General features: G+C 44.8%; 1 protein-coding gene across 1 annotated transcript; it reads right to left on the bottom strand.

Annotated features, from left to right (window-relative positions):
- Nucleotides 1-4: 4 nt before the first annotated feature.
- CCSAP (centriole, cilia and spindle associated protein) lies at nt 5-13812 on the bottom strand. The gene is made up of 3 exons (XM_066546755.1): nt 13464-13812; nt 5848-6131; nt 5-4075 (listed from the first exon to the last, which is right to left on the bottom strand). Exons 1-3 carry the CDS (start codon nt 13765-13767, stop codon nt 3902-3904), a joined length of 762 nt encoding a protein of 253 aa, XP_066402852.1. The 5' UTR covers nt 13768-13812; the 3' UTR covers nt 5-3901.
- Nucleotides 13813-14271: the final 459 nt, after the last annotated feature.

The following is a 14271-nucleotide window of genomic DNA, read 5'->3' as shown; positions in this document are numbered from 1 at the left end:
CAGGCACTTTGTGTCACTGATTTTATTCACATGTACAGGTTGAGACTACACTATTAAAATAGACAATACAGAAGCATTAAAAACAAATACTGTTTAAAAACTTTAAAAAACACATATTGCTTCAAGCTTAGATGGTATTTCCCTATTGTTTTTAAAGTGAATTCAGTGCTAACAATAGCTGAGGCAGCTTCCCAGTCACTTGTACCCCTAATTTCATGGGGTTACTTGTCAAGGTGTTGAGTCAGGCTCCATTTATGGCTTTGCTGCTGAGTGCACTAACTGAGCTGGAAAAGAAACTGGAACATCCAGGTTACCAAACATTAGGCCCTCAGATTGCTAGCATTTGGTCCCTATCACAGTAAAAAAAAAAAGTCAGAGAGGCCTTTATAGTTCAGTGGCACTACATTATACCATAAAAAATGAGAACAGGTACACTTCCCTATGTGTTAAAAATTCAATTTAAATTTGCATGTGCTACCTGGATAAAATTCATACTAGAAACTGTTCCTCAGTTTTGTTAAGGTTGGCTCTCTAAGTTTAGCTATCACCTTGACTACTATCTCAGCTTCCTGTGAAAATGTCTGTTATTTCATAGTTGCAAAGATGTGACATCAGTGACTGAACAGGCATGCTACTGTATTTTACAGGACATTCTTATGCAGTTTTCATGGTAACATTTTACACTGTAAACACTATCTTCACAACACTATAGTTAAACTGCAGCATTACACATTGTAAAACTCTTGCTTCACTTAGCTAAGTACTTCCAGAAACAAAGGAATAAACAGTCATTTTAATGAAAACTTTGGACAATTGAGTATTTACTGTGTTCTTACCAAAAAGTTTTACTTCTAAAACAGGAGTGAGAAGTGTTCACCACTTTGCTAAATTCAAGAGTCCATGCAAGACAATGTTTAGAAATTCTTTAATTGATAGGGAGACATTCACTAGGTTTTCTACTTTTCAGTGAGTCCAATTTGAAGTAAATGGTCACCTCCTGTAGGAATCTATGGAATACACTTAAAGCTTTCACATCTGGAAACTTCTGCTTTACAATGCTATTGGCTTTTCATTTGTTAACATCAAAGCACCAGCAGTTTTCCAGACCAAATACTTCACACAGAGCTCGCAGTGATCAGAACTACAGTATTTCATATAGTCTAAGCAAAATAGTAGCTTTATAGCCAATTACTACCCAAATGCAGGAAGGCTACCTGATTTGCAGAATAATTTACCCCTCACTTCAGGTATTGTATTACTTAAACCCAGATAGTACTAACATAGCACCCAGGATAGTTTTGGCTACAGACCATTTGAAAAAGCACAACAACAACTCACAAGACTTTATTAGACCTTATCTGCTGTCTTTTAGTAAGTCATCTTTGTGGGGAACAGCTCCTGACCTGACAAGGATTTTAGGACTAGACAATTTCCTCAGTATACAGCAACCCTGATGCTGTTGAAAATTCTGATTTGAAGACCTGAACAGGCCTTTTGGAGATGTTTTTAGTTCCCAGTATCCAAGGCAGAAGACACTTAGGCCTCCTATAATTATTGAAAACACCAACACCTAATGGGAGATACATCTTATCCAAACACAAGTACTTAAGGCAGGCACAGAGTCATCCTGGCTCTTCCATTCCCTGTGGGAAGAGAGAACTGTAGAAGCTATCTTCAAAAGCATGGCAAGATGAGTCCTGCCCTACACAGTCAAGGAAACTGTTGAATGTGACAAAATGCACTGAGGGCACAATCCATCTGCTGTGGTTACATAAAGCCTAGAAAGTGTGTGGGCAACAGGAACAGGCAAGTTTTATTGAATAAGGCTGTTAAACACTACTGAGTTGGTGCTTTGACACTGTTGTATAAAGCTTGGGTGGCTTCTGGAACTGCAACAGCATCAGAAGCAAGCTAAGCATATTTACAGCAGTTATTCAAAGAGGAAAACACAGCATGAAAGGAAATTAAAAGAATCTCATATGGAATAAAGGCGTTCTCTGGAGTAGTTTTCCCCAGATTTGGGCACTGCTCTAAACTTTCAGGAAGTTCTAGCCTATGGTTTACTTAGCAGTCAAAATCCCCTACAGGGATTTTGCTGTATATAAAACATTCTTAATCATGCTGTGCTTTCCCAGACTTAAAAGCTGTAAGATCTTAAATAGGTAGCCTTCAACAAGAGTGGTCTGTATTTCTATAGTTTTGTGCTTAAAAGGCAGGTTAAACAAAAAACAGTTTATAGTTTCATGGATTCTAGGATTTAATTTAACAAAATTAAAATTGTGAGTAACGAAACCTTTAGTGATGTAAGACACTAGGAGGCAGCAGTGCTTGGACCCTTTGCACAATTGCTTTCTTCAAGAACACAATCAGACTTTTCACTAAGCATGCTCTGTTGCAATAGTAATTCCAGAGTCCTCCTTAATCACCGAGATTGTGGAATGAAGCTAAAACTAGTGCAGGTTTCTGCTCTAGAGGTGCAAGTATGCTTCCTGTGGGAATGTGTCCAGCCTGTAAAACACAAGCTTTAAAACAATTAAACTGAGATAACCAACATAAGTAACTAACACAACACATCTGAACAAAACTTCAAAGCTCACAACTACAGCAATCATCTGCCTAAAGCGTAGTTAGCAAACTGAAAAAAAAGATAATTTACAGCCACCTGAGGGAAACAAAACCACCAAGGAAGTCACAATGACTGTCTTACTATGTAGAAGTAGGACCTACAAAACAAAAATGTTCAAACTTCATTATATGTTCTTGTTTACTAAAGGATACACCCCTCCTTTCCCTAGCCCTTACCCCCTTCCCCATCCCCCCATAAGTGAAGGGTTCTGCACCAATTTCGAGAGGCAGCAAGTTTCTCAGGACATCATCTACGAGTCTTATCAATACAATTTTCAAGTTTAAACCCTTTAACAATATACCTGTACAATACCTCCAAGAAGAATGCATATTGCACTCTGACCCCTGCTGAGCATAATAGATACTCTGAAGTGTTAAAAATAGACCTCACCAGAAAGGAGCCAGCCCTCTCCTTCAATAAATGCATTTACATGATTAAGTACAGACTAAGTGTGACCACAAGGTTAGTACAGTGGTACAGCTCTATATTTGTAGAACAAGTAACTGCTTATTGAGTGGCAGCTATCAGATAATGATTGTCTACATTAGTTATTTGGTACAACAGGAACAGCTACAGCAAAATGATCCTGTAGCTATTTCTTGCCCTGAAAATGAGTGGTTTATTCTAATGACCTTAGAAACAGTGATAAAAGTTAGCATCAGCTGATTCACTAATCAAACAAGGTTGGTTTTGTTTGGGGTTTTTTGTTGTTGTCTTTAAAGTTTCTATGTACAGACAATACTTGGTATTTGCCTGCCTAAAGCATCTACATTTATTAGTGCTAGTTACCAGACACACTGGCTTCCTGTTGCCTGTCTTCATATGTTTATTGTCATAAAAGTGTTAAATAGTTTTATAAATACAAAGGCACCTCCATCACTCCTTTAAAGTCTTCCCCAATACCATCTCCCCATGACTTGAACTTTAAATAAGGGAAAACAGATTATTTGTAACCATGATCATCAAATAAGTGTTTGCTTTGACTCCCTGTATGCTAAGGTTTCTCCTCCCACCCTCAAAACATTGAAGCATTAGAAAAATTCCCAAAAGGGGAATTGCTTAAAAGTTTGGGTAGTTATATCTAAAAGCCTCTTCAAATGTTATGGCTCCAAGGATACACCCCACTGTGAGGTAGGTAGCCAAGATAAAAACACTGTAACAAATACTTTAACAGCTGGAAACTCCCTATAAAAACCTTGCATAAGTGGTTTGGTTCCTTGCACCAGTGTCCTGATATGCGCGACTTCTTCTGAGGATGCCTAAGGGAATCCAGGTTCAGAGAGCTCTTGCTGAGTAGCATCTCATGTACTCTGTCATCCAGGGGTTGTCTGCTGGGGAGGGCTTTGCTCGCCAGGTGTTTTCTGCCTCTGCTGATCGCACTCGCCTCTGAGAAAGCTTCCTTTTCTCCACTTGCCTCCTGTTCTTTGCTCGTAGGGCAGATTCGTGAATCTAAAAGACCAGAGTTAGTATTATGGAAGGAGAACAGCCTAGGAATCCCCCAGGAATGACAAGGAGCACTTTTTATTTGCCTCAGTCCCTATCCTGAAGGAACAGGGATTGTGAGCAAGGTTATATTTTCTTCTCTAATTTGTACTATTAACTGAACATAGATTTTTTTTTTTCCTTGAGAAGTGCTTTAAATTCTGGTCTGCATTATCTTTCACACTTCCAACTATTAAATGATTGCAAAAATCTTTAATGTTTCATAGTCTTACTCAAATGAATTCTAAAAACTTCAATTCTCTGTTTCTATCATTTAAAAACAGTCCTCAATATGCCTAAGCATCCCTTAAGGCTAATATCCCTAAGCCATATTAGTAAGACCAAACCCTAGGGATCTCTTAGAGACTAAAGATCTTCATTTTGACCAATGAACACACCGTTACATTTATTTTTATATTAATAAATTATCGTGTTTCCCCCAAAATTTAATATGAAGAGCCAGTTTCTATGTTTGTGTGTGTCTATCACCATATTGAAAATCCTATCTCCCGTCTCAATAAGGGGTAAGTAGCACCTTTCAAACATGCAAGAAAAAGTAACCTCAGCGGGCAAGAAGTAGTTGGTTCCTACATGAAGAAACACCCTCAGTGACAAAACACCACATAATTGGGAATGTTTCAGAAATGTTCTTCCTGTTCAGTCCTACCTCAAGATCCAAGCTGAGGTGTTCCATTACTGTTTCTAGTGTAAGAAGTATTAGATATCTAAGATACAATATAAATAACTGCTCATGTCAGGCTTCAGCCTCTTCTAGGCTTCAACGTAAAGCACCAGTCAGCTATTTTGAGCATTGACCAAAGTTTATCAATTTAGCATTAGTGTCCATTATCAGGAAAGGCCGCTTCTTTCCAAAGCTGTAAGGCCCAAGTTCCTCCTTTTGCTCAAAGGTTTGAGCTGTTCAGGAAGGAAAAGCCTGGGCTTCAAATCCCTTCCAAAACAGCCACTCAAAGGCCAGCTCCATCTGGATATGGACAAGACACTGGCAGGGATGCATTAATGATTGTGTTTTTGCAGCCTAGGAGAGTTATAGAGAAGAAAGAAATGGATCTGTTAAAACACTCCCTTGCTGTTTCTAAGCTAGAAAACAGAGCCCCAGTACAGCAGAATGCTGGTGCTGCCCATGCCACATGAATTTAATTTGTGCTATTTTGGTAATATTTACACCAGCCCTGTAATCCATCAGCCATCTGATAGACCATTCTGCTGCGAGCAACATTTCCTACTGGCAAGCCACCAAACCAGGCTGCTAGACAAGACATCTTAGCAGAAGAGCATTTGTACCATCTCAGTGAGGCTCCTAGTCTAGGAAGTGCCCCAGCAAAAGTCTCTCTTTCACAGCTCAAGCACTTCCCCAGTGTTTATTTGCCTGCCTGCTGTGGGGTGCCTGGTGCTAACTGCCTGCTCTTCCCCTGTTCTCATGAAGTTCAGAATGCAGAAATACTTTTAGAACAGCCAGTTTTGCTGGTAACACTGTAACAGCCACAAACAGGACAGGCAGTTTTAATTAGAAATTGCAAGTGTTAGTCAAACCTGAGAAGCTTCCAAACCAAGAGTAAAGAGCTCTTATTTGGACATCTTCAGGTTTATTGCTAGAACCTACTGCTGGAATCTCTATATATTCAAATAAAGGGACCCCTGAGAAGTTTTATCCAGCTATTAAGACATCTGTAGGCACTAAGGAGTCACTGCCTTTTCATGAAACAGAAGCTCTTACTTACTTCATTCACGGAAGCAGAAGCACAGACATTGTGAGTTTTCTGGCTCCCAGTATCCGTCTGTCTTTCTCCCCACCCATACAGAGCAAATGGATGTTTATTCTCCTTTGGTGCATCTGTCCTTTGGGGGCTTTTGGCTGATTTTCGATCATTACGACTGGACAAGGCACTTCGACTTGGACGTCGTCCTGTACGGCTGGTTTTGTCTGCTTCCTTTACAGAAGTATGTTCTACAGTTTTCTCTTGCTCTTCCTTCTCCTGCTTTTCTTGATCTTCTTTTTCTTTCTCTGAAGAAGAAAAGAAAAGTTATGCTTTAAGCTCCCAATAACAACATATTAATGTCTGATTTGCACAGCCTCTCAAATACATCACTGAAGCTGTGCTTTTTTTAGAAATTCGAGAAGTCATTGCTTCCTTAGCAACAGACATATACCTTACTTAAATGTCTTCATTCTTTCTTTAGTGACTACAATACAGCTTTCCCATACTTAAAAATGCCTTTCACTGGTGAGGTTACAGATAACCAACAGCCCCAGGAAGAACTTAAAGAGTGTTTCCAGTGATCTTCTGTCTTCACTGTTTCATCCTTGCTTCTCTCAGACAGCAAACAGATGGAGTGCTGAATGTCACATAGATGCTGCTAGCCAGTCAGAGATGAAGACTGTGTGCAATATTAAATCCTTCATATTATCAGCTTCCTCTGAAAAAAGTGATTCATTTTCAAGCTCTGTTTATACATCTATCTCTGTTACGGTTTTCTGCTTAGGAAGGAGAGGAGAGTATGAAGCAAGACCCCACAAAGTAGTAGACATCACCTTTGCTACCTGATCTGTGAATTATGTGGTGCGTTTAAAGTGCCACACTCTGCAGGCATTACTCCCCAAGGCTCCTTTATCCCACACATTTAAGCCTTCCATAGCAAGGGGTCAGCAATAGTCCTCCAGCACTGGGTATGGAAAGTAGGGTTTGTGAGAAAGAATTTAAAGGCTGAATCACTGCAATTTTAGATCATCACTGAAGACTGAATCAGCATTATATAAAATATTAATTAATAAAATCACAGAGGAACAGCTAGCTGTTCCATAAGAGCCAATCTCCTTGCCCCATAGTGTGTGATCACCTACAAGACACATGCCTTTCATTCACCTATGAGTATAGGAGTCCACTAGTAACCAATTCCTTTCAAGTCTGATCATCAGATGCTGTCTTCTGCTAGACTCACACAGCGATCACTCAAACTCTGCTGACATAAACACACCAAACTTGCCGGTTTATTTCTGCTTCTAGTGGGGACCAGCTCCACACCACCTCTGTTCCAAGTCTCAGCACATTCAGCCATCACCAGCATACACTGGTATGGACAGAAGGAATTCCTTCACTGTCATAGGGAGTTCTTCTGGTTTAGGGCTTGCTCACATAGTGACATGTTGACCACAGACAAGTAGTGCAGTTTTTACCCAAGTGCTTTCATCATTAAAAGCAGAAGAGCTTGCCAATCCTGTGACATAATAGCAACCATTCCTGATAATTGCTGTGATTTCAAGCATGTGCATGCCCAGTCCAACACTGCTTTAATGTCAGATCTGTATCCATCCAGTTCTGATGAAATAGAAGTTACCTGCCTGGCACACTGATTAAGCATCCATTTACTCAAGCACTCACTTCACATTTGCAGGGTAAAGATACAAAGGCTTGTTCCATGCTCTAGAATTCCTCTAAGGCAAGCCTTATGCTCCCTTGCTAGCTGTTAGCCTGGCCAGCACAGTTTCTGTGTGCTGCCAAGCAGCACAGAGGCCCTGGTGCTGGGCCCTGTTCAGACTTGCCTGTAACCATCTTCCAAGATGTGCAGGTGAGCATTCATCTACAGGTGATACTGCAGTGCAGCTGAGTATTTTTTAAAGCGTGGCCAGCAATGTTAAAGTATTTAGAGCTGTATTTGTTGAGAGCTTAGTTGAATGACATCACAAAACAACCAAAAATTAATTAGTCAAGGCCAAAGTAGTGGCACATTGAGAGTAATGGCTAGATGAATTTTACATACCTAAATATTGGCTGGGTGTAGTTTCAGTTACTATAGACAAGGCTGGTAAAAGACAGCAGCAGTGAGCTCAGTGTAGTATTAGACTTGTTATGCTTGTTTTCCCTGTGCTCTGGGACACACAGCTTCACTCTGAAACAAGGCAGCTCATTCATCATGGCTGCAAACAGAGCTAGGCAGCACAGAGTTATCACCTTACAAAATATTATCTGAGCATCTCCCTGCACAGCCACTTCAAAGGAGGGACTGCCTAAGTCCATTATCAGAAGGAAGCACTCTTTTGAGAAAATTAAACTCTGAAAGGGAACATATTGCTGTCAATTCTGCAACAAGACTGCTTTTCCTTTTGGAAAGCTGTTCCATCCTCCATTCAAGGGAAAATGTCATCTTCCTTCTCTGCAAAGGGGGATGGAGCAACACTGACTTCATAAACAGCAGAAGTGGCATTTAGAGACTTAAAAATACAGGAAAGTGGGGGCACTGCAATTACATGGATAGTTCAGCTTTAAAAAACAAGGCAACAGCCATGCCTGGGGATGCTACTCACCAGGATACAGCTCCAGCTGGTCCAGAAATGATTGAGCCAGCTTGTCCCAAAATAGCAATAAAAGCATATGGGTAAATGGCACGCAGAGTCCTGTGCACAGCCTTACAGTAAATGCTATATGCCAGAGTGTACTGTAGCACTTATGAGCACCTGCTATTAGAGCAGAGCTCTCCATGAACCCACTGCTACAGTGCCATTTACACAGAACTCAGCTGGTGAAGGCACAAGATGTCTAACAGTTATTTAAGCCTTTTATTTTAAACTACAGTTTATATCCAGGCTATTATCTTAGGCATCACTTTTCACATGAAGTCAGAAGAGCAGCAGTTGAAGCAGGACTTAGACCCAGCTGTTCAGGAGGAAGTCCAGGCACCAGCAACTCCTACCCATCTCCTTCCCATGCAGAGCACCAGCTCCAGCAGACACAGGAAACTCAGAACTGACCAGCTTGCAGCATGACAGGGATTAGACAGGAGAGGGGAAAAGCTAGAAACGTTTAAAACTGCATCATGGATGCTAAGCAGAGCACACTGGATGGACAGCAGGAGGGGATTAAGTGCTTAACAGGCAGAACAGGCCCACCCAACACGGCTACTGAAATTCGCTCCTGCCCAGAAGAGGTCACTTAAACCCTGCTGCATCGCCCCGCTTGCGTAACAGCTCCGCTCCTGGCTCAGGCGGGAAGAGCTCAGGGGAGCTGCTGTCTCACACAGCACTGCCACACAGGACCCCCATTTCAAAGGCCCTGATGACTTACTGCAGATGTCAACAGCCTTCTGATCAGACCCAAGGTCACAGGGTCAGCAGTGTTATCTCTGCATTGAGGTGCTGGCTCCTTACAGCAATACCTCAGCACCAGGAGAGGCACTTGGTGCTTGCACTGCTGCAGGCAGAACTGCAAGTCTCCTGCTTTTGTAGCGACACCTCCCCAGTGGGGCAGGTCTCCTGCACCTCTTGAAGCAGCCATATAACCCTGTGGGTTTGTTGTGGGTATCAACAAACTACAGCTGGGTAGAAAGTAAGTTACTACAGATGAAGCAGATTGCAACATAATTTCAAGGCAGCTCTTGTGTGAGGCAATAATGGAGCTAGCAGCCGCACAGCAGCTCAGAGCTGATTAGATTCACGAAAGCTTCATTTGCAGCAGTTTGGAAAGTAATTACTGGTTTGGCTTGATAGCAAAGCTTGTTTCCAAAGGAAAAAAAATGGGAGCAACTTTAAATAACAGTACTGTAAACCCCTGAATTGATGCCCTTGCCTTCTTCCCCCACTACAGACTGCTTCTTCCCACATACATGGGCCAGCAAATGCCCCTGGCAACATGATGACAGACAAGATCAGGAAACAAGTTTGAAACTGGATCTTCTGTTTAGTTCCACTAATCCACATCAGTCGCTTTCCAAATACTTTTGAGGCAACTTCTTCAATGGCAGCTTGTCACTGCTGTCACTTAAAACCACTGCACAAAAATGCTGAAGGCAAAATGGCAATGAGGATTGAAAGATGCCTTCATCCTACATGTGTGTGCAGCAGTATTATTTCACAAGCAACAGGTCTGACAGCAGCACTGCTGCCAAGAGCTTCTGTCTTCTACTTACCAGCCCACTGGGTTCTGTTGACAGCTTTGAGGATGTGTCTACACCACAACTACACCAGTTCATTTAGGTCAAGATTTTGTGGGATTATGTTTAAAGCATATCTGTGCCTGGGCATGTTCCACAGAACAATCCCACAAACAGCTGCCACAAGTGGAGGGCCAGAAGGAATTACCCCAAAGTTGCCTCTGAGCACACCTTGGTATCACTCAGCCATAGCTTCAGTGCAAAAGGGACAAAACACCTTTGTCCCACGTGCTGCCCCAGCGGTTCGCACTGGCAGTGCTTTAGACCAACACCACTGAACATTAAAGCCAAGCTGCCTACATCCACTTCCTCTTCACACACCAGGAGCATTCACAACCTTTACAAACACACACAGGCTCATTTCAATGAGAGGAAAGAGGAAACCAGGGCAGCATGTGCCATTATGAATTGTGTTTACCTCAGATATTAAACAACATTAGTGCTGACCAGCTTGTTGCCATATTGGCAAAAAGCACTGTCAATACCACTCAGGCAGAAATCAGGTTCCCCACAAAACAGCAGGAAGCAGCAGTAGCCAGGTAACAGCTAGGATGTTCCAGCATGTGGGTGGATGTCAGATTCAGAAGACAAAAGATGTCATCAACATGAGCACACTCAGCTACCCCCACAGCACTTCAGTGTAATTAAGTTCTTTCAGAGTAAAGGAAAAAAAAAGGCAGTTTAATAGTAGAAGCTTCAGAGTGGTAGTTTCTATGTGATCTCTTCCACACGCCTTAATTAGCCAGCCACTAAGCAGAAGAAAAATGTATCCTTATGATTGTCCAATATTAAATGGGTCACCTCCTTATATGTGCATTAGGATACAATAAATATCCACTAAATCCAGCTGCCTAACCAGAGTTGTTTTCAGTCCTTCTGCTAAACACTTAACAAAGCTCTTAAATACTCACAGAAGTTAAGAAATGTTTATTCTAAGCCATTTGGCAAAAAAGTGAATGTGAACTACAGATTTTTCTCCCACTATAAAATAGCAAGGACCTAGCAAAACCTTAGGCATTCCCTTACAGCATCCATGGCAAAGGTGTATCAGTTACAGAAGCACAGTTGCCCAAAACCCTGCAGCCTGGCAGGCCACTGGTGCTCCACAGTCCCTCTGCCACTGCTGCAGGACTGAGGACACAGCTGGATGCACTGGATAGTCACTGCACCATCACTGACCACACACACAACTAGCCAGCTGTTACTCCCTGCCAAATCCCAGCCAGAATCAGACTACCAAGTAACTCCAGCTGGACCTTTCCCTAGGGAGGAGTCAGGGAAGGAATCAAGCAGCAGGCTAATGAGTGAGCAGAGCACCCTGGCCAGCAGTCTCTAGCCTTGGCAACTGCCAGTGCCATTAGATTGTAGCAGGTTTATGTGCTCTACCCATAGGCTCAACAAGAATGAAAATAAATTCAGGTCCCTACAACAACTGCCCCAGGCTTGTACATATTTAAAGTGCATCAGAAAAGCTGGGAATGCCAGGTTCTGAGTGCAGCTTCAACAGCTTCCACCTCCTCTCACTAAAAGCCAAGCCTTTAGAGAGCATCGCCTTTTCCCATGCAACCACTCCCTAATCTTTTGCAATTCCTTAGTTCTTCTCACTGAGATACTATGGAGCTCTACCACACATGCTCCCAGTCTAGCTTCCTCAAGGCCTGACTGAGGAAAGCAAAACTAGGCCACTAATACTCTGTTTCATACTGGTGAGCTGGGGTGCTTCCATCACTGCACAGCTATTGTGGTTCAACCTCAGCCAGCAATGAAGCATCACGTAGCCACACACTCCCTCCTTCTACAGGGGGATGGAAAAAGAATCAGAAAAACTCATGGGTTGAGATAAGAACAATTCAGTAATTGAAATAAAGTGAAATATAATAATAATAATGAAAAGGGAAGAATAAAACCCAAGAGAAACCAGTGATGCAGTCAGTGGCTCCTGGGCAACTCCACCCAATTTATACACTGGGCAGGACGTTCTGGCTATGGAATATCCCTTTGGCCATTTGGGTCAGCTGTCCTAGCTGTGCTTCCTCACAGCTTCTGGTGCACCTGCTGGCTGGCAGAGCATGGGAAACTGAGAAATCCTTGATTTAGGCTAAGTACTGCTGAGCAACTACTAAAAACATCAGCTGTGTTATCAGTGTTATTCTCATACTGAATCCAACACACAGCACTGTACCAGCTACCAGGCACAAAATTATCCCAACTGAAATGAGGACAACAGCTTTGGGGAGGTGGAATGTATTACTCCAGCAGCTGTGTGAGCCCCATGTGAGACCAGGGTACCACAGGCCCACCCAGCTGACTGCAGGACCCCACATCACTAGTATGCCCTGAAACACCAAGCCTTTGGAACAGAAGCTAAAGCTTTAGTATAATGTGGAATTCTTAAGGTCAATGAATGCAGTTTAGTCTTGAATCTCAGAACACAGATCATTCTGGAAAGCTCAGGTCCCAAAGGGCATTGGATCAGATTTGTTTCCCCACTCCAGACAAGCACATCTAACTCCGGGGAGGGAAGAAAAAAAAACCACACACCACAACAACAGCAACCGCCAGGCAGCATGAGGCTTAACTGAACAGTTCTCAAGGATTTTCCCTGCTACTGTACAACAGGAAGACAGCTGATTCAAAAGGCATTTCAAAACACCAATCAATGACTGCCAGATACAGTATTCTTTCACTACAGGTAAGAAATTGTATCTTATGGTTTTAAAAAAATACCAGTTTGAGAAGCTTGACCATGTTATTATCTGCCTAACCACTCTCTTAGGCCGTGAGACAACAGAAGGGAATTACTCTGTGCTAGAAGAGAACAAAATGTTACCAGCTCAGCACCTGTTCAAGCTACTTAGTTGACCCCACTCAGCTGCGCACCCAAGATCAAACCTCAGGCGGCATTAAGAACCAAGCGTTCAGCCGAGACAGATTGCGTGTGCAGGTCCAGGAAAGCAATTGCGTTAAGAGCCAGCCACTGGCACACAGTCCAACTTGCCGCTGCTTTTGCCGGAGAACCCGCTTATATAATTGCAGAGATGCTTGGCTCCCATGGCAACAGTTTACATAAGTGGCTGTGACTCAGGATGAGAGTTGCCACCACTTGGCTCTTTAAAGAGACACCTCCGACGCCGCAGCCATGGCTTCTCCGCAGGCCCAGCCAGGGTCCGGCTGGAGGCAGCGGGGCCCGGCTGACGGGCCCTGCCACCCCCGGGCCGTGTCCTGGGAACGGTCACCCCGCCGGCCCGGGCGCCCCGGGATCGAGGATCGGCCCCAAGCCGCGGCGGGGCGGTCTGGGCAGAGCCACCTGTGCCGAGCCCGGAGAAGGGCAGGGCAGCACGGCCCCGCCGCGGGGAGGGGACTGGGGCCGCCCGGGCACACGTGTCCCCCCCGCCACCGCCGCGCTCCCTACCGGGGCTGGCCCGTCCCGCCTCGCTCGGCGCCGCCGCTCCCGCTCCGGCCGCCTCCTCCTCCTCCCTTGCGTTCGCGGGGCTGCCGGCGCCCGGCGGAGAAGGGGACCCGGCGGTGCTGCCGCCGCCGCTGCCGCTGTCCTGCTCCCAGCCGTCCCAGAGCCAGGGCCGGTGCGCCTGCTCCAGGAGCCGGCGGCTGAGGCGGTAGTGCAGCAGCTCCAGGTAGCAGGCGCCGCACGATTCCCACTTGGGCTCCTTGAAGCGCTTCATATACTCCGTCTTCACGCGCCGCGCCGGCACCACCATGGCGGAGCCGGGAGCCGCAGCCGGGAGCTGGGAACCACCGGCCGAGCCCGCCCCCTCCCGCTGCTACGTTTAAATCCAAACAGCGGCGTCCGGCCCCGCCCCGAGCGGGGAGGGATGCCTGGAGGGGGGGGGACGGGGCCGTGAGGCGCAGAGAACGGGATGAGATAGAGTGAAAATTAGATCAAATATGAAATAGATCATAAACACACCAAAGCACCGCAGCCCTGAGCCCAGCAGTAGGCGCGCTGGGGCCCGGGTGAGGCTCCGGGAAAGCCTCCCCTCCGCCCGGCTGAAGGGCAACTCGGCGCCTGTCGGGGCCCATTGAAACCCTGCGAGTCCGTGCAGTGCGTCAGAAGTGATGCAGCAGCGGCAGCGCCTTCTGCGTGCGGCGCCCCGGGCCACGGGGCAGCCGCTGCCTCCCGTGCTGCTGCTGTGAGAGCAAAGGATGCGCAGCAGCCGGGGCCGGCCGGAGGGAGGCGAACGCCTCTGCAACAACACGGACCT

Source organism: Molothrus aeneus, chromosome 3, assembly GCF_037042795.1.
Source record: "Molothrus aeneus isolate 106 chromosome 3, BPBGC_Maene_1.0, whole genome shotgun sequence".
Taxonomy (NCBI): Eukaryota; Metazoa; Chordata; class Aves; order Passeriformes; family Icteridae; genus Molothrus; species Molothrus aeneus.
The sequence above is the reverse complement of the archived record's forward strand: the minus strand, read 5'-3'. Positions and strand labels throughout refer to the sequence as shown.